The sequence below is a fragment of the Hydra vulgaris genome, chromosome 02 (assembly GCF_038396675.1).
Source record: "Hydra vulgaris chromosome 02, alternate assembly HydraT2T_AEP".
NCBI lineage: Eukaryota > Metazoa > Cnidaria > Hydrozoa > Anthoathecata > Hydridae > Hydra > Hydra vulgaris.
The window spans coordinates 5,376,404-5,402,363 of NC_088921.1; the positions used below are offsets into that span (position 1 = coordinate 5,376,404).

Consider the following 25,960-nt stretch of genomic DNA (forward strand, 5'->3'; position numbering starts at 1 on the left):
TCAAATTTTAAACAAACCATGTGTGTTAGTGTCTTACAGGTATACTATCCTTAAAGTATAGAAACTTTACTTTCAAAATAACCATTTTTCATACGTTTATGCGTTATTTGAATATATTTTCTCTGAAGTTTAAAAACGAAGAAAATAATGACTTTGTTTATGTATCTAGCATTTTAGCTAAAAAAGTGCCGTTTCTAACAGCATAGCTAGGTTATATTTTAAAATTAATTAGCCTAATATGTTATAACAACGTGGTAAAGATTTCAACTTTATACCTAAAGCCATTATCAATGTAACAAATAAATATGAATTAGTTCCAGATTACTCTGTAGACCCACATTACCCCACCCTACCCTAGTTATTATTTTTCAGTCATTATATTATTATTTGTTTTCTTGCATTATATTATTTATATTTAATTGTATTTATTTTTAGTCCTCATTTGATACTTATTTTTTTTACTTATTTCATATATTTTTAATATTATATTCTTATAAAAATATTTATTATTATTTTATTATTGTTTTAGTGTCTTTAATAATAATATTATTATTTGTAGCAGTTAACAGTAGTTGTATTATTATTACTATATATTATTAATATAGTATGTTATTTTTGTATTTTTAGTTTTTTTATATTTAATATTTTTTGTTGTCATAGTTACTTTTAATATTAGTTCATGGTTTGTCAAAGTTTAATTATTTTGATTGTTTAATTTTTTAACTGTTATCTTTTAGTTACCTTTAGTGTTAATCACTTTTTTCTATCATTGTTCTTATTTCTTTATATTGTTATGAAAATAATTTTTGTTTTTTCATGCCAACGCAGCGTCTGAAAATGCATTAAAATCTTTACTAAGTATATATATTATAATTTAAATTTAGTTTTAGCTTCAACAAAATACCACCTTGCCCACAAATTAACTTTTAGATAGCAGGTTATAACTAAAATTTTGCCCTCGACAAACAAATCACGAGTTTTTATAATTAGTTAATTTTTAATTAATCACTTGGCTTTTTAATTAAAAATAAAACACATCATCTTTAAACTTTTAAGCATAAATATACTGTCATTTAAATGATTTCTAATGAATGTATTTTAGAATTTATAGGTTAAAATGAAATACATTGATATATACCTACATGCTAGAAAATAAATTAAAAATCTCTGACCATGGTGTTTTAAAGGATGTTATTAATGGTATGAATCAGGTAAACCTTAACCCTAAGCTGGAAACATTGCTAATTCATATAAGAAAGAGATGGCAGGACTTAAAAGGTAACCATATTTGTTTCGAAAAAAAGCATAAAGAGTGGCTACAGACAGAAATTGATGTTTTTACTGATATTCCTGTGAAACAAGATACACATGGCAGGCCTTTAATTGAGAATTTTGATGACTGTTCACTTCGAACAAAGTACAGGCGTACCAACTCTCTACAACATGGGCATTCATCGAATGAACTACTTTTTGCAGCAAAAGTTTTTCTTAAAAAAGAAAATAAACTTGATGAGATACATGCAGTAAAGAGAATTTTTGACAATAGTAACAAAATATCTCAACAACTCTCTGGCAATGAGGCTCTAGCTTTCCTTTTAGATATAATTATGACCAAAGATGGATATCAACTACATCGAAATGCTGCTTTGAGAAAAAACTGTGATCTTTATCCTTTATATCACATAATAAAGGCAGCAAAATTATCTTGCTATCCAAATGAAATAGAGATAGATGATTTTTTTGCTAAAATCTCAATGCAGAGCTTGGTCGACCACACTGCACAAAGACTGTCAAATACAGAATGAAGTTATTGAAAGAGTTGCTGGTGATACAACCATATTTGCTACTTTAAGACACAAGGCAGGATTTGATGGCTCAACAGGACAAAGTGTCTATAAGCAAACAGTGTCTAAAGATGGTATCTGTAATATACAAATAAAAGAGTCATTGTTTTTAACTTGCATAGTACCACTTGACTTGAGCTCATTTGCTGGTGGAAAAAAGACAACTTTGTGGCAAAACCTAAAACCATCATCAACTCTGTATTGTCTCCCTTTGCGTTTTCAGTTTGAAAAAGAGTCTAAAGATATTATAATCTCTGAAGAAGCTCAACTAAAAGAAGAAATAAGGAATTTAAATTGTACAAAAATTATATTAAACAATAGAAAAGTACTTCAAGTAAAGCATGTGATTGAAATAACAATGATTGATGGAAAAGTACACACAGCTTTATCTGAGGCCACTAACTCAAGTTTGAATGTTTTCTGCATATTGGTTACAAGTTGCCTATCAAAAAATGGCAAGCAAGAACAGCTGAAGACAAGGCACAAGTTGCTGAAACAAAGTCTTACATCCAACAAGCTTTTCTTCAACAGATGGGCCTTGTTGTTGATCAACCAAAGTCTGGAGGATCTGGTACATCTAATGATGGCAACACTTCTCGACGAGCATTTACTGATGCCATTTCTTTTGCAAATATAACAGGTGTCAATAAGGAACTAATTTTAAAATTGCACATTGTTTTGTCAAGCATATCAAGTGGCTATGAAATAAATACTGAAAAGTTTACCATTATGTGTACAGAAACTGCAAAGTTGTTTGTGAAACTGTACCCATGGTACTACATGAAACAAAGCCTCCACAAACTGCTGATCCACGGCCCAGCCATCAATAATAGAATCTCACTGCCAATTGGAATGATGAGTGAAGAAGCACAGAGGGCAGCAAACAAATTTTTCAAACCGCTTCGTGAACGTCATGCTCGAAAAGCTTCAAGATGTATGACAAATGAGGATATTTTGAAAAGATTTCTATGCTCATCTGATCCTGTCGTAGCATTTTTGAGGCAAACCTGCACTTCAAAAAAGAAAGACTTTCCTGTTGAGGTTTTGGAGTTGTTATTATCAGGAGATAACATTGTAAAATTGTAAATACTTCATTTAAATATATGCAGACATAGATGGTTGCCTTAAAGTTGTAAATTGTGTTTGAATGAGTTGATAAAACATGAAAGTATTTTTTTCATAAGATTGTGTAACTATTAAAAACAGTAAAATGTAATTTTTTAATGTTTATTCTGTGGATTGTGTTTTGAATTGAGTTGATAAGATGTGAAAAAATGCATTTTTTTATTTTTTTTTTCCTGTATTTATAATTATTAAGAAAAAAAAAATTAATAAAATCATTTTTTTAGTCACAAATATGTTTAGAAGCTCTTAGTATGTTATTTATATCAAATTTAATAATATTTAATAAAAAAATAATTTTGGCACAAAAGTGGGCATTCTGACCCACTGTGCAACGGTTACCCAAGTTTTAAGTTTTCAAACTTAGTCTTTTACTTAGCTTTTTTTTTTTTTTATCTCTATTTCACACTTTTGTCACTTTAACTAGATAATACTGCATGTACATATGTATTTTTTTTTCTAAAGAATATGCCATTTAAATATCTCTGCAACACATGTCATAAAAATATAACTGATAATTAAAGACCAATCTAATGTGATCTTTGTATTTCATCGTTCCATGCCATATGTAACCATATTGATGCACACTCTTATAATCTTCTTTTGAATGACTAGTCAGATTTGTATTGACATAGCTGTTTATCAAAGGTGGCCTTTAGCTCAATTTCCAACTTGGAGCTTAAGTCAACATTGTTATACAGGTATATAACTACTAGTTCATTAAACTCTTTGAGACTCCAAGTAATCTTAAAAATATCTTAAAAGATCTAAATAAATTTCTCAGTTCTGTTAATTGCAAATACTATGACGTTATTGATCTCAATAAAACTTTGCTTCCCAATTCAGAACTATATATTCATCTGAACATCGCTTCTCTACCATTCCACATTGACGAACTCTGTAGTCTTATCAGCTCTCTTAATAATTTTCCCATGGCAATAGATATTACAGAATCTAATATATAAACGATACAAGTATAACGGATATATACATAAACGGGTTTAATATTGAGGATTGTCCTACTGAGGCTAATAAAGGTAGAGCACTTTTATACTTAAGCTCAAATTTAAACTATGTAGTTCGCAATGATCTTATGATTTACTCTTCTAAATATTTAGAGTCTATTTTTGTTGAAATTGCAAAACCTTGTAAATCAAACATATTAATTGGCTGCATTTATTGTCATCCTTTCAATGAATCAACATGAATTTACTTCTTCCTACTTAACTCTTCTACTTAAAAAGTAAAGTAATGAAAAAAAAGAAGATCTTTCTAATAGGTGAATTTAATATTGATCTATTAAGTCACAATGATTCTAACCTTGTTTCTACATATCTTGATTCTTTAACATCTTACTCACTAAGTTCTTCTGTAATTTTACCATCACACATTACAGCTACATCAATAACAGTCATATAACATATATGATAACATATTCACAAACTTTCATTTAACTGATCAATTCTCAAGTAACCTTACAACTTCGATTTTAGACTACATAACACAATTTATTTGCATTCATGCAAACCCAACCACCCCAAAAAAGTAAAAACTTTCAGACGATGCTTCAAAAAATTAAATAAAAGTATATTTATTAAAGAAATTTCTGATATTACCTGGGAACTCTTCATTAAAAAAGTTGATGTTAATAAATCCATGAATTTCATTTTAAAAACATTTGATGAAAGACCAACATGCTCCTTACAAAATACTAACCAACCAACAAATTACAAATTTATTTATAGTTTACAAAGTTAGGTTTGGTGTCACTCATATAGTCAAAAACTGGTCAATGGAGAGGCGCCTTAATAAAATAAGCAAATAAAATAAAAAAAATTTAAAACAAGGAAGTTATGAAGTAAACTACATTAATACAAGTAATAAAAACAGAAGTAATAGGAACATTATTATTAAAAAAGTTGGAATCAGATTAAATATATAAAGGATAAAAGCTCAGAAAAATGAAAAAAAAGTAAGAATGAATGGATGAGATAAGATGAGTGGGGAAAAAGTTTAAGAGAAAACAAAAATTTTAATCTCATAAGTTTAGAAGGATAGAGTGGGAGAAAAAAATGTTTTCAGGAAAGTATAAAAAAGCAAAATAAAGGCAAACTTAAATTAAAAAAAATATACACATACACTACTACATACAATATTAAAGTCTATATTACGATAAATGATGAAGTAAACTACATTAATACAAGTAATAAAAAAAGAAGTAATGGGAGCATTATTATTAAAAAAAGTTGGAATCAGAATAAAAATATAAAGGAGTAAAGCTCAGAAAGATGAAAAAAAAAGAGAGATCGAACATTTTTTATATACATATATACATGACATAAACAATGTCCAAATTAATTAAAATAGTTTGTTTTCTTTTTTCATAAAAAATGGTAGAAAAAATGTTAGTTCTTTTTTATTATTTATTTTTATTTAAATTCTTTATTCTTTATTTATTATATATTATTTTATTTAAGCTCCTTATTTTTGTTTATATACTTATCTTTTAAACTTTTATAACCAAAATGTTTTTTGATTTATTTTTCTTCATAAATTTTTTTTTTTTTTTTTAATTTTCACCATTAAACAAAAACTTTCTCCCTTTGAGATTTTATTTTAATTTTGTTAACATTAAATGTGTTTACATCAATTAGAGTTTCAACTTAATTTTAAGGGACTATATGGGCTGTTTGGAAAGAGATCAAATTCTATAGGCTATTTGTCTACATAAGTTTATCAACACAATTATAGATAAGAAAGTAATGTATAATTAAAAAAATAAAAAAAATAAAAAGCATTTGTTGTTTTATAGAAAACTCAATTTAAAGTTGATTGGATTTTTCCTTTTCCACCCCATATATTTGTTGTAATCCAGAATAATATGTGATTTTTCATTTTGGTCAGTAAGAATTTTACTATTAAATGCTGATAACAATATGACTTTTCTTAGGTACATAAGAATTTATTGAAATTTTGACAACTAAAAATGGAGGCACTGAACACAGGCTAGGGTTAGAGAAAAAATAGAAATCAGATTGAGATTGAGAAATGAAGAAGTTAAGGGGTATTGTGCCAGCAAGGTTGTTAGTGGTGTTAGAGTCATGCCATTTAGTTTGATGAGCATTAAAGTAAACAATAACAACAATATTGGCAGAGGGATAAAGATAAAAGACAATTTTATAAGAAACTACATCTAAAAGCTATAATCATAAAAAAGTCTTGAAAAGTTGGAGAGCGTTAAGGAACCAAGAAATAGGTGTTAGAGTGAAGAGGTGTTAAGTGGAAGCAAATAAAAGAATGATCGTAGGTTTCGAACCTAATATTTATCGAATTGTTGAATTGATAGGTAAGTATATTCCTGACTTAAGCATGCAACGATTGGATTCTTTGCAAATCAAAGGATTTTATCCATCAATGCTGAAATCCGAAGAAGAATTAGCTAAATTTAAATTAATCTTACAAAAAGCAAGTCTGGCGAATTTTGTAAGAGGAATGATTTGACTAATGGAAAGTTACTTCGAAGACCAAGATTATTTGTGAAAGTTGTATTGAAACAGTAAGGTGGTGAGGATGGTTTTTATGATTAATATTTTGGGTTACTTTAGGCATAATTTAAGTTTAATAAGAATTTGACTCATTCATAGAAAAACAAAGGCAACTTGACTCATTCATAGATAGAGCAAGAGCATTTAGCACTTTGTCAGTCCTGCTAATTAACCCTAAGTTATGATTTAGCTCTCCTTATGTGGCCTAGTTAATGCACACCAAAAGCATTAACAGAGACACTATCCATACACAACATGGCACTGTTAATACTCTGGTATTTTACAGCTGTAGATGGAATCAGCCTCTCTGAGAGATATCACAGAGTTCGGGAAACTTTATTAACAGCCAGCCTCAGAGTCATTAAGCTGAGTTTTAGAGCTGTATCTTCATTAAGAGTTAACAGGAAGAGTCACAATCAAAGAGAGGAAAAATTGTAACACATGTTTACATCCAAGTCAACCTAATAGATAAAGAAAGGCTTCAAGGCTCACCGATAGAATCATTCTATTTACCTTTATAGTCTTTGCCTAGAAGGCCTTCTACAAGACAATAACTGGATGCAGTTAAGTAGTTGGATCTGCACTTAATAAGTATTTTTATTGAGACCATCTCTAGCCTTTACGTAACCCAGAGCCTCAAAGCAGGGAAATTTTAGCTGGATGCACTTAACACCTGGCCAAAATGAGTATTTTTATAGAGACACTATCTCTAGTTTTTACTCCAAGACAGGGAAATTTTTAAGTTGGAGTATATTTCTCATAACCTTTGGTTTAATAAATAAACCCTAGAAGACAGCAGGGCATGGGACAGGTAGTACTTGGTTACATGGTACCAGTAGCAGGGTGATCATGATGATCCTGTTCCTGCAGTTGTTATTCTTATTTAAAATATAATTCAGTTTAATATAAGTCATTTAAATACAAAATTTTTAGTAAACAACAAATTGTAAAATATTTCAAATTCACTTAAAATGAATTTATAAAAAATAAATTACTCCCTCCGTCCAGAAATATGGTATACATTTCAAATTGTAGATTATCGTGATTAAAAAAAAAATTGGCAACTGTCATTACATTGTTATAGTAAATATTCATGACAATATAACCTGAAATATTTGACGTAAGCAATATCATTCTTAATTAAAAACTTAACGCTCAAACATCAGTGTTTCTTGAGACAAATAAAGTTAATACTGCTGAATTCATCACTTAGAAGCAAATACTCTCGATAACGTTTTTACAACATTGCAAGCGTGTATAGAGTTAATTATGTTAGCAGGTGGAGGAAATTGCTATAAAATACCTCATTTAAGTAAAGAAAAACTTTGTCACGAAGGTGGACTGCTAGAAAAATATGTATGTTCCAAAGAAGCGTACAATAAAGCTAATTTAAATTTTGAGTGAAAAAAATCATTCTTATTTAGTTAAAATATTTCAAATAAAGTTAATATAATATACTTGTCATGTACATTTTTTGATTTATTTTATTTTTTCGCAAATGTGTACCATATTTTGGGACAACAAAAATCGCTAAAATGTATACCATATTTCCGGACGGAGGGAGTATTTTATATTTTAAACCTCAAAGTATTTTTCAGATCGTACTTATTCAGTTTTTGTGGTTGGTTCAATTTTAAATTGTGTCAATGACATGAAACCTGTTCAGACCACCCTCTCCTTATAATGTATAGTGGTTAGGGGGTTGTCTATAAATTACGCAACACTCTGGGGGGAAGGAGATGGGATGAGGGGGGAAGAGGTTAGTTTTTTTATTTTTTATTTACTCGATTGAGACTTGTTACTATGGAGTTACAATGTTGTGACAGGGAAAGTGGTGGCAAAAGTTAAAAATTGCATTGTGTAATTTATGGTTGACCCATAAATTACCAATTTGTATTAATTGTGATTAAGTTATATTTACCACTAATAATATACAGTGGTTAATATAAATTTGTTATAAAAATTGGTTTTATTTAGGCCATTATAATGAATTATTAAAAAAATAGATTTGGCATAAGAGATTAGTTCCTTGACACTGACTATTTTGAGAACGGGTATGAGCTATTAGTATTTAAATAATTATAAAAACATGCATTAGTTTTTATGTGGAAATGTTCTAACTGATTTGCCTTATTATGAATGTTTATCACCTTTAAATTAAAAACTACAAAAAATCTTGTTCTTGAACATGTAACATAGGGTTCGCCCTATGATGCATATGTTGATCTAGCGACATGAATTTATCCTTAGTAAAAAAAAGTTTAAATCTTGAAAAATTCTTAAAATTGACCTTACAAAATAATATGATGAAGTTGACTCTACCTTTATTTACCTAATTTTATTACCTTTACAAAATCACAATATTCTTGATGTTTATTCTTAAGCTTGAAAATGTCCACACACATATTTTTTTTACAGAGAATTTAGAAGGTAACTTTTTACAACAGGATTTTTTACATCCAATAATCTAGATAATAACTTTTTTTAATGCAGCTATCAAAATAATAAAAGAAGAAGGTTTGGTTATTATAATTGTTATAAAGATATTGAAACCATGCCACAGATGTTTTTAGAGTTTAAGATTACTGTTTTTTAACTAGAAAGTCAAATGATTTAATATGTCAGAAGCAAACAACAAGTCTAATAGTTGGATTTAATTTGTCTGTAAAAGTATCCCACACACTACTTCATAGATTCCATGCCTCATGATAGTGCTTGCTGATGTTTATTCAATGACAGAGTCTGAAACAGTCCATAGTTCTTCATAGTATGGAAAAAAAAAAATTCTGTAAATAATTAGCAAACTAACAGGATTAGGTGGGACTTTGTAGTTTTATCAGATCTAGATGGTAGTACTGCAACAGGCAATTTAGCTAGAAGTCTTCTGTGCAGTGAAAAAAAAGTGGAAAACTGAATTAATTTTTTCATAATAGTTTTTTAACTAGATGTAGCATGAATAATCAGTTGACAACAAAAGACCATACTGCTCAGCTAAAAACATCAGCTTAATGGTATGGTCTACTTGATTTTCATGCTATGTCATCTAGTTAAGACTTTAATATAAAGAAACATAAAGGCATTAGTAAGGATACTAACATTCCTCTTCTACAAGAAGTGTCCTGGGTTAGCTTGACAGTGACTGTTCACAAGTTATTTTAGTTCTGTAGATTAGAAAAAAATTAGACATCACATTTCTTGTGCATAAATCCTAAAAAAATAAGTAAAACAGTAATTACAAAACTTGGTAATTGCTAAACTCAAACCAAATTAAATAGAATAAAACGCACTCAAAATGATATATGGTTTAGTATTACCAAATCTTCAGTTTTTCAGACATATAATGAAATATTTAAAATTTAAGTCTGTTTTTTTAATAGAAAACAAATTTTTCTAAACTTTTTTTTTTTTAATTTTTGTTTAGACTTGGCTGTCTCGGTTAATATAAATATATAAGAACAATTTTTTGGCAGATTTATCTGGTGCATATATTTTCAATAAAAAATATGTATAAAATATTTTAAAACTTTTTCTTTAATTAGTTAATTAAAATATTGAGAGGTCTTCATATTTAACCATGACAATGACTTGTAATCTTTTATATTTGATAATGATGATGATGATGATGATGATGATGATGATGATGATGATGATGATGATGATGATGATGATGATGATGATGATGATGATGATGATGATGATGATGATGATGATGATGATGATGATGATGATGATGATGATGGTAGTGTTAATGTTGATGATGATGATGATGATGATGATGATGATGATGATGATGATGATGATGATGATGATGATGATGATGATGATGATGATGATGATGATGATGATGATGATGATGAGTTATTGTTTTAATTATTTAGATATATCAGAGATAAGCACAGCGCTTAAAAGATTCTATCTTACAAACTATGGAAAAATATGTGAAGTTCAACCACCATTAAAATTACCTGCAAATGTTGATTTAATGCATAAATTTGTTGATCTATGTATAGTTGATGCAGTTAATACTCAAACAGATGCTGTTTTCAGTATTGAACGAGAGGATTTTTTAAAAAGCCAATTGCGTTATACACCAATCCCATATAGTGAAATATTTATGAAAGAAAAATCTGTGACTTTAATATCTGGAATAGCTGGTATTGGGAAAACATGGTTACTTAGAAAATGTTTGCTTGATTGGTCAAATGGCCTAATTTGGGAAAATGTTAAACTTGTGTTTTATTTGGAATGCAGGAGGCTTAATCTATGTCAAAATGTTTCAAATATAAATGAATTAGTAAATTTTTTCTACAAAGAAATTATAAATGATTTTGATATTAGTATTCATCCTGCACTGTTTATAATTGACGGGTTAGATGAGTTTAAATATTTAAATGAGTTAATAAATCCTAGTTTGACTTGTTACTACCCAATTCTTAATGCTTTAACAGAAATTCAAAAATATAAATATGTACTTGCTGGTAGAGTTTATGCAATTGATAAGTACCAAAGTATATCTACAGAATATTGCGATCAAATAAACATTCAAATTATGGGATTTAATGAAAGTGGAATAAATAATTATATAGAAAATAATGTTTTAGCGGAAAAAATAGATGTTGTGAAATCAACTTTAAAGGAATCTGCAATTGCAAAGTCCATGTCGTCTGTTCCATTTTATTTATCTTCCATGTGTAAGATTATTAGTAATTCAAAAAATTTATACAAAAATTCTTTTTTAACAATGACAGATTTGTACGCAAATATTTTTTTATACTTTTTGCAAAAACACATCATTAAAAACAATGAATTGATTTATCAATTTATGGAAAACAAATCCAATAAAAAATATATTTTAAACATTTGTAAAATTGCATATCAATTGTTCATTGAAAATAGAGTAATTTTTTCCAAAGAAGATATTCAAACTTTTATAATTGACTTTGATAAAAATGAAGAAAATTTTTTTGGATTTATTGAAAGGATTGAAACAAATCTAGGTTATCTTTATCAATTTGCACATTTGACAATAATGGAGTTTTGTGCATCTGTATATGCATATAATTGTTTAAGTAGTGAAGAGATTGTAGCCAATAAAAAGCTGGAGAGTTGTTTATCAATGATTTGTGGTTTAACAAATAAAAATGAAAATAGTTTATTAAAGTTTCTTGTTAACCTGAATCCATTAAAAGAAACTTGCGAAGAATCCTTATTTTTGTATTTTATGTTTGGTAAGTTCTTATTAGTTTGTTGCATTAATATGAGTCATTTTAGATAAAGTTTATCTATTTATCAAAAGTTTATTTAAATCAAAAGTTTATAAACATTAAGTTTTTTTTTAAGTTATTTTTCTTTACTTCACTAAATGATAGACTCTATTCTTTTGTATTTAGTATGTTTAACAATATAAGTAAATTCATCTGTGTCACACATCTTATACAGTAAGAGATATAATTACCTGAATGAAATTTATTTTTTTTTAAAAAGTAAACTTTGACAAGTAATTTCAGAAGAAAAATAAGTTGATATAAAAAATTTATGATTGTTATAAATGCAAATTTAATTAAGAATTCAATAACTTAAAAGAATTAAATAAATTAAAACAATTAACTTTATTTGCTAAAAACTTAACGATACATTCAAACTATGCATTTTTTTAACTTTAAATAAGTATCCAAACAAATTTTTAAATATTAAATATTTCTCCTAGTAATTAAATTTTTTGACTTTTTAATATCAGTTTAGACTATCTTTAGCTTTTAAGATTTCAGCAAGTCGATTTTGCATTGATTCAACTAATTTCTTTGTCGTATCTGGACTGATATGAGTCTAAGCTTCTAGAATTATGATCATTAGCTCTTCCTTTGGTGTTAAATTGCTATAAAATCTAGCCTTTGAGCCGGCTATTTAAGTAACTTAGTCTGTTTCTGGATAAAAAACACTTTTACTTTCTTTGACGCATACTTAGTGTCACTTCTTGTCTATGCAAATTCAAACATTTTGTACTTTTTAATCAGATTGCTGATGGTTCCTAATGTCATTCCAGTTGCTTTTTTTCATCAACCTAGATGTTTTACTTTTTTTATTGAATGCTTAATAAATCTAGAACAAAAATAAATAAATAAATGAATAAATAAAAAGTTTCCTCAGACCATAATTTTTTTTGGAAATTTTTTAGTTTTATGAAGTAAATATAAAAATTTAGCCTTTGCCTTTTTTCCTGTAAACTCCCATATAAAAATGATGTTTTAGAATCGTTTTAAAATTTAATTTCACATAAGTTTATGATCCATTATTATACTTTTTTTTTCTACACAATAATTTGTATAATTTTCCTGCACGACTTTTTGTCACTAAATTTTTCTCAGCGTTTTGATCTGTGGCATACATCTTGAAGGACTTTATTTTATGCTTTTTCTTGATAGTCCGGACCATTTGTCTGCTAGTTTTGCATTTTGGAGCCAAATCTTGCTCAAAAATGTTAGGATTTGCCCTTATTTTTGGCGAAACATTCATCTTCAGTTATTTGTTAAAGTTAAATTGTTGCAGCTTTCACGCTTCTATTTGTTTTATTGAGCGTCAATTACTTATTTAAAGTTCATAGTGCTTTTAGAACATCCAACAGTTTTTATTATTTTAGTTAGGAATTTCCTTGCTCTTCTGAATAAGCTTCCTTGTTGTTTTTTAATTTATTGAGATGATATGGACTATGACATTTGAATCTCTCTTTACCTTATATTAGTGACATTTTGTGTGTTTCTTTACACACCTTGTTTGCTTTAGTAAGATTTATGTTTTGAAACTATAGGGTTGATATAGTGTTGTAACAATTTATAAAAATGAGTATTCTCATTAACTCTAATTGTCACCTTGGCCTTATGGCCTAGAGGTTTGTGTTTAAAATTGTATTTACCTATAATTGTGATTATCATATATACAATTACTCTTTCAGGGCATCATTTTCTATGATTTCTTGATCTTTGGTTTAACGAAGTTACTACTTTGTTGCTTAGCCTCATCTTCTGAAAAAGATTTTGATGAAACCTGAATTGCAGTGGTGATAGTTTATTCTTGGGTTTTATCAGCTGCTCCCACTAATTTTTTTCTTAACATCAAAGAACTTAGTCGCATAACCAGCTTTTTTTGTGGTAGTGCCTTTACTGTCCCAGAGATAAAGAAAATTGGAAAATTATACAATAAGCTTGAAGGGCCAGTAAAATAATGTTATGACTTTATTTAAATGACTTTATTTTAGCCAGTTCTTACCTTTTTGTAGTTAGGCAAAAGATATTGAGTATTAGTTTGAAAGCCTTGAAGGTCTAGTAGAATAATGCCATTTTCAAGTTTTTGATGACCTCTAGGTATCATATATCAAGGTACTCATCAACATCTTGGCACTAGTCTTGTCCTCCCTGAGATGCACAGAAAGAGTCAGCAGAATGGTTGACCAGTTGTTTTCATTTTGAAGCAACATAACTTTGAGTCTCCAGAATGAACTGTCTATAAAAAGGTGCTATTTTCTTGGATTGTGATACCCTTAGCTTTGAAAAAATCAACCACAATGTTACAGAAGCAATGGGCTTTCTGACTGAATATGTTGTAAAATTTTTAATGTGTTTTCTCTGAATTGTGATTTGTTTTTGTTTAACAAATTCCACTGTTTAAGCTTTGATATCAAAAGTTCAGCTATGACTTTGTAAAACCTTGGTCACTCAGTAAATCATTGTCTTTTTGACTAGGCAATTATGGCCTCTACTACTCAACTACACCTGTTAAACTATAGCTGGTACCTCTAATATCCCCTTTGCTGTTAGACTTGCTGCTTTCTCTTGAAGATGGCTGATCTTTCTTAGGGGGAAAAGAACAGGTAGCTCACAGCTGTGTAGTCCTAGGGTATGAGATGAAGGAATATCTGAATAAATGAATGAGGCACATTTTTTGTCAGAGTGATGTTTTTATGTGATTAATAATGCTAAAGTAGCAGTTGCTTGAATGGTTCATTGGTTATCACCAAATTTTTAGAGTTGCAAATGTCATGACTATACCACCTGTAGTATTGCCTTTATAACTATTTATATAAATTTGAAAACAATAAAATTCACATATCACTTCAGGGTATAATATTTTCTTATAGTGCATCAATATATATATATATAAACTTTGTCACTTATGTATCTAAATCATAGAAATTTTCAAAAATAAAGCACATCTAAGCAAGTGACAGTTGTACATCTCGTTCTCAAGAGTTCTTGCAATATTATGTAAAATGTATAGCCCAGGATTGATCCTATTCCATGCCGGCATACTAAAGCACGCCTTGTAAACCTTACACATTTTTAATTGCTTCCTCAGAGTATTTTTACAACCATGGTTTTATAATGCAAACAACTTTGATTATTTTATTTATTCATCTTTGATAAAGTTATTTCTAACTTTATCAAAGTTAGATTTGTTATTTCTTTATTAACTGATAATAGGAGCTAGAATGTTGGTCAGAGTCATGTAATTATTGTTAAAAAAATGTTATTTTATTAAACCAACACTGTTTTGTTTGTACTAATTTTTTGATGTTCTCTTTAATTTGCAAATGTTAACAAGAACAAAATAACAATACACGCATAAATTTGCAACTTTTTTATATATAATATATATATAATTCAACACTTTCTATAGAATTTAATAATAGACCTCTAAAGCAATAGTGACTAGCATTTTTTTTTATAATTTTTTAGAGTTAACAAGAATAGTGTAACAATATGCACATAATTGTATACAAATACATTAAATGTGGTGCTAATGTGCATAAAAAGAATAAGATAAAGAAAATTATATATGAAGGATTTTAATTTTTTGTTCATAAATACTAAAAATAGCTATCCTGTATATAGAATCCCCTTTTTTCCCTTTTTTTTATTATATTTTTTTAACCTCTTTTTTATTAGGTCCAAACAGCATTCCCATAAATATTATTATAGATTTTAACTATGAATTTCAAATATTCTTTCTAAACTATTCAATGCGACATTTATAAATGGAACATTTCCTGATATTTTGAAATTATCTTGTGTTATCCCAATATTTAAAAATAGCTCTAAACCTTTATGCACTAACTACAGACGTCTCTTTTATTTAACATTATTAAGTTTCTTGAGAAACTTATGTATTCTGGAGTGTACTCTTTTCTTAACTCTTTCAATTGCCTAAATGGTTTTTGATTTGGTTTTCGATCAAAACATTCTACTTGCCATGCATTAATAAGTATAGCAAAAAAAATTAGGAAAGCTCTTGATACTGGTTGATATTCCGTTTGTGGTGTTTTTTTTGATTTACAAAAAGCTTTCGATACTGTTAACCATAGTATTTTTATTTCTAAATTAAAACATTATGGAATTTGCGGTAATGTAAATTACTGGTTTTGATCTTATCTTTCGGATCAAAAAAAATTTGAAAGTAATAATGTTTTCAATTCTAGTAATAAATCAGTTTTGTGTGGTGTTCCTCAAGGTTCTTTTCTAGGTCCTCTTTTATTTTTAATCTACGTTAACAACCTAATCAACTCTGTTCCTCAATTCATCTGTTTGCTGATGATACAAATCTTTTGCACATCAACAAATCGTATCGATATTTATGTAAAAATGTTCATTCGGATCTAAAAGGTATAGTTCACTGGTTAAATGCTAAACTATTATGTCTCAACATCAAAAAAACAGAACTAATTTTCTCCGAGAAAAAACTAATTCTGTAAAAATGTTGAAAATAAAATCAAAATTAATAATAAACGGCTATATCCTTCAAGAGTTATTAAATTTCATGGTGAATTAATTGATTGTAATCTTACATGGAACTTTCACATTAATGAACCAAGCAAGAAACTCTCGCGATAACGGTATGCTTTCGATAATTTGCCATTATGTCAATAAAGTTATATTTACTATGCATTATTCTCATCTCATCTTAGATATTATTGTCAAGTTTAGGGTCAAATTGGAAACTATCGCATTAAGAAGTTGCTAAAGTCTCAGAGTCAATCCATAAGAATAATAAACTTCCAATCAATTAAATCTGATACATTGAAGTCCTTCAAAAATCTTTTCATTCCAACATTTCTAGCGCTAGTCAAGTATGCTAATTTTCTTTTTCGTTTTTGACTCCTTAAATAAAAACTTACCATCTCCTATCATAAACTTGTTCACAGAAAGTAGGCTATTACATTCCTACTCTACTAGAAATATACTCAATGGAAAACTAAATGTACCATTCTTTAAAACCCAGAAGTATGGTAAACATTCTATTGCTTATCAGTGCGTCTGTGTATGGAACAGGAGCCTTGTATGCATTTTAAACGAGTCCAAAAAACTATATATTAAAATACCAATTTAAAAAAATTCTGAAAAACTTTTTATTCTAACTTTTATGCATATTATCCTTACAATTAAAATATTCTTCTAATTTTCTTTTTGTAATTACTACAATTATCATCAGTACTTTTTGTTTATTTATTTTTTATTATTAAAACCTGCAAACTATGATTTCTACATGTTTGTTTTAGTGTATGTTCTGTGTGCTTTGGTCTATGTGTTTGCGGTCCATTTGTTTCAGTGTGTGTCCTTGCTTGTTTTTACTTATACTATGTTTAAAAATTAGTGTCACTCCTTTGATCAGATTTCTGTATGAGTAACACCATCCTAAATAAATCATTAAATTTTTGCTATAAATAATTTTATGCTCACAACTACCATTACAATATTAGTTATTTTTATTATTTTTTCATTGTAATTATTGTAAACATACTTATTATTACTATTACTACAATTGCAGGCCTTGTTGCGAGATTTCGCTGCGTAACGAAAACGTGAAACCCATTTATAAGTAACTCAATTCAGCAAATATATTTTGTACTGTTAGAAGTTATATTGCGTCAATAGCGTCTTTTCAAGTATCGCATTTTAATTAAAGTTATTTTATTAACGCGTTAAAAATCATACAAGCAGTTTTTTTTTCTCATTATAACAAAAGTTACAGATAAAATTTAACTTCCTATTTGAAAAATCATTTTAATTATTTTTTTCAAATAACTAAATTTTATTTTAAAAAAAATATTTTTTTCATAAAACATAAAATAATATTTGTTTATTTTCTTATAATTTTACAATTTTTTTTGGTTATTTTATTAACTGTTAATAAATTTTGTCTCATTTACTTTGTGAACTCTTTATAATAATGTTTTTAAACAATAAAGATTTTTTTATTATTTATCAGTTAGCGATAACATATTCACGATCATAATTTATTTTCATAAATTAAACGAACGTCATAAAAACTTTACGTTATTGAATTAACAATAAACAAAATATCTTATTAATAAAATATTTACATCAAAATAAATCGTGCATTTTTAAAACTATTATGACAAAAAATAATTTTTATTTTTAAAAGAAATTTATGTATTTCATTCCTTAAGATAAAACTTAAAACACTTAATTTTTTTTAACTAATTTTTAACAACAACGAAAAAATTATAAAACATAAAATCTTTTAGTTTACAATTGCGGTTAAATGCTTTTACTTATGACTTTTTTTTTTCTGAATAAACGTCAAGTTAACAACATCGAAAGGTAATTTAAATATTCTTTAAGAGCAAAACTGCTGAACATGTAGGCAAATTGCCTTTTCACAAGCAAAATGTGAGCTGCGTAACGCTTCATAACAAGGCCTGCAATTGGTATTAATTTTTTTTTCATCTTATATCATGATTAATATTACTATTATTATTGTTACTATTTTTATTATTATCGAAACTATTGTAAATGCGGTAGTGGTGTAGTGGTAAGAGCGCTCGCTTTGTAAGCGAGAGGTTCGGAGTTCGACTCCCACCACGTCCCTGGAAGTACCGCGCTCAACTTAGTTTCTCCGCGCAGCGGCCTTGCTCGGCAAGATTCGTGTTTCGGAGTTAAAGAGTTGAGAGAGGGTTGTACCACGAATAACAACTAAAAAAAATAAAAATAAAAAACACAAAAAAAATGAGTAGCCTCCTCGACTGTAGTGGCCCCCCTCGGGCCTTGGGAAGGTGAATAATCTAAAAAAAAAAAAAATAGTTTTGATAATAATAATAATAATAACAATTAATGGAAAAAAAATAGCTTGTTGTTGTTGTTGTTATTTAATTTAATTTTTTTTTGTTTATAATATTAGTGGCCAGCCACAGGGTCAAATGGTATATAGCTTCATAATTGAAATCCAGTCAAAATTAGGTATAGGCTTTAATCAAACTCTTTTTATTATATAAAATACGTTTTTAGACAAAGTTATGGATTTGTCAGTCCCATAATTTCTTTTCTACAACCAAATTTTATGCAGAGTAGCTAATAAAAATTTTTGTATTTTTTACTTTTTCTTGATAGAAGTATTTGCGCCAATTGTGTGAAGTAATGCTTTTTATGATTTTTGAATAAATTTAGCGCAATTTCCATTCATTGGCGCAAATATGATCTGATGTAAATTTAAGTATTTTTTTTTTTAACATCTTCGCTTCCAACAATACTGCAAGCAATCACTATAAGAGTTCGAATTTACTATGTTTACAATGCGTTTTTGCACCTTGTCTAAAAGAGAAAGGGCACCAATAGAAGATCCGTCCCAGATATGGCAACAGTATTCCATACAAGAACGGATTTGAAATTTATAGAGATGAAGAATAGAATCCGGTGTAAGAAAGTGTCGAGCTTAATAAAGAGATGCAACCTTAGCAGACGCTACTTTTACATTGGATTTGATATACGGTTTCCAAGAAAGATCGGAAATAAGAGTTAATCCGAGAAGATGAAGGGTAGGCGACTCATCAAGTTTGTTACCGTTCATAAATATAGGAAGATCTAAATTATTACGATAATGATTGGCTGAATAAAATTGAGTTTTATCTAACTTAAAGTTCACCAGCCACTGTGAGCCTCATATTGTAGCAGAAGTGAGATCCTTTTCAAGCTCAAATGCCCTCTCCATGCAATCAGAGAGGCTTCTTATCATGACAAGAATAAATGGTAGTATCATCAGCAAACAATGCTACCTTAGATGTGAGAATATCTGAAAGATCATTAATGTAGATTAAAAAGAGTACAAGGCCAAGGATAGAACTTTGAGGAACCCCTGAAGTTACAAAATATGAAGAAGAGTGCTGTCCATCGAGGACAACTTTTATACTACAATTAGAAAAGAAGGATTCAATAATCCTTCTTTTCTAATTGTATAATACGCCATAAGAAAGCTTATGGAGAAGACCAGCATGCCAAACTTTATCAAAAGCTTAAGAAATGTCAAGAGCAATGGCCTTAACCTCTCCACCTTTATTTAATGCACAATAAAACCTATTGGTTATTACTGGTAGCAAATCAGCTGTAGAACGAGATGATTGAAATTTATATTGATGATCAGAAAGTTATTAGATGCAAGATGAGAGACTATATTTGTTAATTAAAGATTCAAAAACCTTGCTAATTGACTAATGGAACGATAGTTCGCCAAATCAGATTGCTCTACAGAATTTTTGAAAATAGGGATAACAGCTGCCACTTTCCAGCAGTCTGGAAAACAAGACTCTGATAAGCACTTGTTAAAAAGTTTTAAAAGTATAGACGACAGCTCTGGAGAACACTTCTGCAAGACAATAACAGGTATGTTGTCCGGGCCACAATCTGTAGAAGAGTCTAGGCAGGAAATCACTTTAGATACAGAAGCTAGAGTGATACGAATGTTAAGCAAATTGGATTAACCTGTTTGACGGCAAAATCGAACGCAACTAGTGGAATCAAGAGATGATATTGATGAAAAGTTCTTAGCAAACAATTCAGCTTTATCTTTAGGTGAGATGGCAAAGTCTGAACAGCACAAGAGAGTAGAATAATAGATTTGCCCTTATTATTTATACTGTTGAAGATTCTACAGGAGTCATGAGAACCTAATTTTTGTGATGAAATACGAGATTGCGTGACCTGAGAATAGCGGGCTTTAGCGTTAGACAAAACCTTTTTCAGAATGGTTTATAGCAGTGAAGCAAAACCATTGAGAAGAGTAAGGCTTGACCTGGAATCGTTGAGAGGGAATAAAAGATTCCATGCCAGCCTGAATCCACGAAGTTATGTAAGAAGCACATTTGTCAGCAGCCAAGCATGTGACTATTGGAGTCATTACGAATTAGATAACCATCAAGATAACCATCAACGTTATGATCACAATTACGAATTAGATAACCATCATAGATAACCATCAACGTTATGATCACAAGATGAAACAGCTGAATATAAATTAGTCTCACTAAGAGCAAGTATGTCTGGTGAATTTTGCAAGAGATAAGACTCAACAAAGTTTCTTCGAAGACCACGAATATTAGTGAATGAGAATATTAGTTTTAGAGAACTTGGTTATGACAATGGTTTTTTGTGTTTTATTGTTTTTGGTACTTTATTCATTTTTAAATTTGTTAAAGAACTTGACTCAAAGCATTGATTATACTCAGTACACTGTTTAATAGCCCATGCAATTACCTTATTACTATTAAAAAACCCTAAGTTGTAACAAAGGGTTCCAAATGTGGCCTTGACAATGCACACCAAAAATACACTGTTAATTCTCTCTGAGAGCTACCTCAGAGTTAGGGAAACCTGACTACCAGCCGGCCTCAGAAAAATCATAAAACTGTGTTTTAGAGCTGTGTCCTCATTTGGAGGTAATATAATGAGTTGCCTAGTCATAAAAACCGAGACACAAGCAAAACCCATGCATTGAGTCAAGAAGATCCAGCATTCAACATCCTAAACTAGGAACATTGTATTAAAATTACATCTGCGCCAGCCTAATAGATGAAGAAGGGGTGCGAGGCTGGTCAACAGATAGAATCTGTTTACCCCTTAAATCTTTGCCTTGGAAACTTTGCCTACAAGATAGTAGTCGGATGCATTTAACATCTGCCCAAGATGAGTGTTTTTTATCAAGACGCCATTTTAAGCCTTTACTCAATCAAGAGCCCCAAGGCAGGAGGTGTTTTATGTCGGAGTTGGCTTCTCCTAGCCTTTGCCTAAAAAAGTGTATCCTACAAGGCAGTAGGACATGAGGCAGGTTGTACTGGGTTACATGTTACCAGTAGCATTTTAGTTAAATTTTTTCAACGATATTTTCTTTATGTGTTCCAAAATCCTGCACCAAAAAAAAAACACTATGCTTATTAATTTAAGAAATATGTTGTACTTAACTTTCACTGATTACGATAGATAAATTAACAGTTTGGCTATTGTAAAGTGATTTTAAGTTGATCTTTGAGATTTTTTCCAAACAAACTTTTACTTCATTTTGGTATCAAATGATGTTTTTATTTAAACACTGCTACTGGAGCCTTGGATCAAACAAATCCAAATCTAAAATGGTTTTCTTAAAAGATTGGGTAAAGGACTTTCGATTTTTTGTTGTAAATTAAACTTTTTATCTTATTTTGTTCATTAGACTAACAGCTTTCATATAAAATAGCTAAAAGTTTAATTTAAAGTTTAAATAAGCAAATATTTGGTAAAGTTTATGCATTTAAAATAAGCATTTAAAATAAGTTAAAAATGAAATAGCCCATATATATATTATTTTTATGTTTTTATTTTCTCATTTTTCAACTATGATATTAAATTATTAGTATGAAAAATAAAATAATATGACAAATAAGTTTGTTTTTTTCAGCGCGTTTTTAAAATGCGCTATTTTTAATATATGCAAAAAATCGCGGCAAAGATATCAACAAAAAAATATATGCTTGGTAATTTAAGGCGTGCGACCGCACGCATCTCCTGAGAAAGCCTACTTATTTGAGAATCTCAATTATTTTTTTATTTTGATATAAAGTTATCTAATTATTGCTATAAAATTATGTAATATTTATTGATTTCTTTTAAAAGAAATAATGGCGAAAAGAAAACCTTCAGGTTGTGAGTTTAAACAAAAATGTCTAGGAAAAGAGGAACAATTGAAATCAAATCTAACATCTTAGAAAAATTTCTATCAAAAACTGATCATGATAAAAATGTCGAAGAAAGTCCAATAGTTCAAGATCTGGTTGATTCTGAAAATGAAACCAAACTGACTCTACTAATTCAATTGAAACTATTCAAACAATTGAAAGATTGACTGAAACTGGTGCTACCTCAGTATGCTTTGACGATATTAGCGATTGGAAGGAAAATTTAACCAATGATTTCATACAAGATGCTGTTATAAAAGGTCCTAACAGTTTCAAAGAAGATTCCAATAACCATCCAAGAAATGTTGATAATTTGAGTTTTTCAAATCGTTTTTTTTAATGCATCATGGATTATGGTGAAAAAAATCATAGAACGTGGTTAGTTTATTCAAAATAAGCTAAAAAAGTTTTTTGTTTTTGTTGTAAATTTTTTTTTTAAATCCTATTATGTTGGCTCATAATGGTGGTAATGATTGGTGCCATATTTCCATATATAATTTTTAAAAGACACAACTCTCGATTATTTTGACTGCTACAGCAAGTGGATGGATCTAAAAAATAGATTACAAAAAATCACTTTAATTGATAAAATTTTGAATACAAACTTATTTAAAGTAGAACATTGATACAATGTAATTAGAAGAATAATTTCCCTAACTATTATGATGGCAAAGCAAAATCTGCCACTCAGAGGCTCTTGTGAAAAAGTCTATCAAAATAATGTTAGAAACTTTTTTAAAATTTTAGAATTTTTTGCTGAATTTGATCCTGTTATAGAAAAATATTTGTTGAGAGCAAAGATAAAAACCAATTCTGTTCACTATTTTGCAAAAGATATTCAGAATGAAATCATTGACTTGATTGGCATATCCATTAAATTTGAAATTTGCTCAAATGTCCAAAAGTCTGTGTATTTTTCAAGTATTGTTGATTGTACACCAGACATTAGTCACCAGGAGCAAATGTCATTGCTGGTTCGATAGTTTGATGTAGAGAGTAAGATTGAAATTCATATTAATTAAAGTTTTCTTGGATTTTACTTAATTAAAGGTTCGACAGGACATGACTTTTCAAATAAGATATTTGACTCCCTGGTAAAACATCGCTTATCAGTGGAAAACTATAATTTTCTCGCAGGCAGCACAACATTACAATTTTAAAATCTTTCTTTTTACTCATTTAAAAAACTTTACAAAAGTTTTGCGTTCAATTTATACTTAACAAATCACCTCAAATTTGCTCATAGAAAAACCGCTCATACTATATATATATTTTCTCAAGGAAACTACGTCAGTCAAAACCTCCATACATGATTTCTCCAATGCAATTCAATTACAAAAAAATAATAGGACAGAGCTATGACAATGGTGCAAATGTGTACGAAATGGTGAGCAAGCTTTTATTCTTAAAAAAAACAGCTGAGCGGTTTATATTCCATACTGCAGTCACACATTAAATCTGGTAGTTGTTGATTCTGTGAGATGTTCACTTAAAATTTCTATGTTTTCTAATATAATTGATCAAGTTTACTTTTTTTTTCTGCATAAACAAAAAGATGGTTAATTTTGCAATCAAAGTGTCAATCTTTAACAGTTAAACCATTAAATGATACAAGATAAGAAAGCCATCTCAACGCTATAAATACTGTTGATTACTCTTCAATTTGAAATGCCAAAAATTTATGAAGCACTGCACTGCAATTTATGAGCAGGTGCAGCCAAGACTACTAATGAAACAGTTGCAAAAACCACAGCAGAGTCTGTTGCTTTAAAAATAACAAGCTTCAATTTTTTGTGTTCTATCGTAATTTGGCATAAAGTTTTATTTGAAATTTATTAAACTAGCAAACAACTTTAATCAGCACCAACAAATTTTTCAGAGGCTTTGGAAGCAATCAAAAAAAAGATTAATTTTTTTAAGGAAAATTACTAACAGGAAAAATTTGACTCTGTTGTGTGTATTACACAAGAACTTGCTTCTTTTTTAAATGTAGAAGAAAGTTTTGCAGCAGAATCTGCTTCAAGAGTTAGAAAAAGAAAGAGATTTTTTGATGAACAAAACTTTGAAAAACAGTCCAAAAGAAAAGTAAAAGCAAAATGTTTTATAAATAAAATATTGAAATGTGCTACTATTGCAATAGAAGATATATTTAATGCTGGAATTGCACCTTTTAGCTTTTTATTTGATATTAAAAAACTCTCAACTGTTAAAAAAGATGATTTAAAATTTCATTGCATCGCATTGGAAAAAGAAAAAGAATCTAAAAATGGAAAAAATGATATTTCTGGCAAGGAACTAAGCTTTGAATTAACCTCTCTTTTTTTTCATTTTACTGAAAATTTGGATCCTGAAAATGCTATAAAATATTTGTACACAAATGATTTGAATGAAATCTACGCAAAAGTATCTATTGCATTAAGAATTCTTCTTACATTACCAATAACAGTAGCTAGCGCCGAGAGATCTTTTTCGAAATCAAATATTATTTAAGATCAACAATGGGTTAGGACAGGTTGAACAAATCTTGCACTGATTTCCATTAAAAATAAACTTGTTGCTAATTTAAATATTGTAGATATCTGGTTGAAATTTTCGAAAATGGAAGCTCCAAATGTACTATTTTCGAAATAAATTATTTTATCGAAAAGTTTGTATTAAAGTAAAAATATAAACTTTGATTTATTAACTTTGATTAAGGCGCATAATTTTGTGTGCTCATAAATGAGTAGCAAACTTTGCAAATAGTAACTTTGCTATGAATGTATATATATATATATATATATATATATATATATATATATATATTTTTTTTTTTTTTTTTTTTTTTTTTTTTCTTCACATCTTTGCTTCCAACAAGGCTGCAAGCAACCACTATTTATAGTTGTAAGTTACTGGAAGAGAAAAGATAAAGATTGTAGACAACTTAAAAGACTGCAAATTAAATAAATCAGGAAAGCAAGATGAAGGAAGCAAATTCCAAAGAACTGATGTTTGAGGAAAAAAACTAGTGGAATAGTGAGTTTTTAGAGCATTTAGGATAAGTCACAGAATGAGGATGAGACTTAATTGAATGACGAATAACAGGAGAATGAATTTTAGTAGATGGCACAAGAGACGCAAGCTCTTTAATATATGGATTCTATAGAGTAAAGATGTACAATAAAAAAGAATCCAAGATGATGTAAAGTAGAGGACTTAGTAAGAGTGTTGTAAAATGATGACTTAATAAAAGTGTTATCAGAGGGTTGGGTAAGAGTGTTGTCATTCATCAGTATCAGAATATCTTCAATATTACAATAAAAGTTTGCAGGAAAAAATGAAAGTTTCTAAGTGAGTTGTTTTTATAAAAAAGATGAATATTTCATTCATTACGTTTAGAAATAGAAGGTGCACAACATTCTTTTCGATTCCTACCTGAATCCAAAAGAATGTTGAGGATTCACATTTTTCAGTATTAAGAT

General features: G+C 28.8%; 1 protein-coding gene across 1 annotated transcript in view; it reads left to right on the forward strand.

Annotated features, from left to right (window-relative positions):
- The window catches only part of LOC136076663 (NACHT, LRR and PYD domains-containing protein 6-like), a 57,212-nt gene that overhangs the window by 25,682 nt on the left and 5,570 nt on the right, over positions 1 to 25,960 (forward strand). Inside the window, exon 4 of the mRNA XM_065789990.1 lies at positions 10,390 to 11,739. Coding sequence (XP_065646062.1) covers positions 10,390 to 11,739 — 1,350 coding nt within the window. The remainder of the gene's footprint in view (positions 1 to 10,389; positions 11,740 to 25,960) is intronic.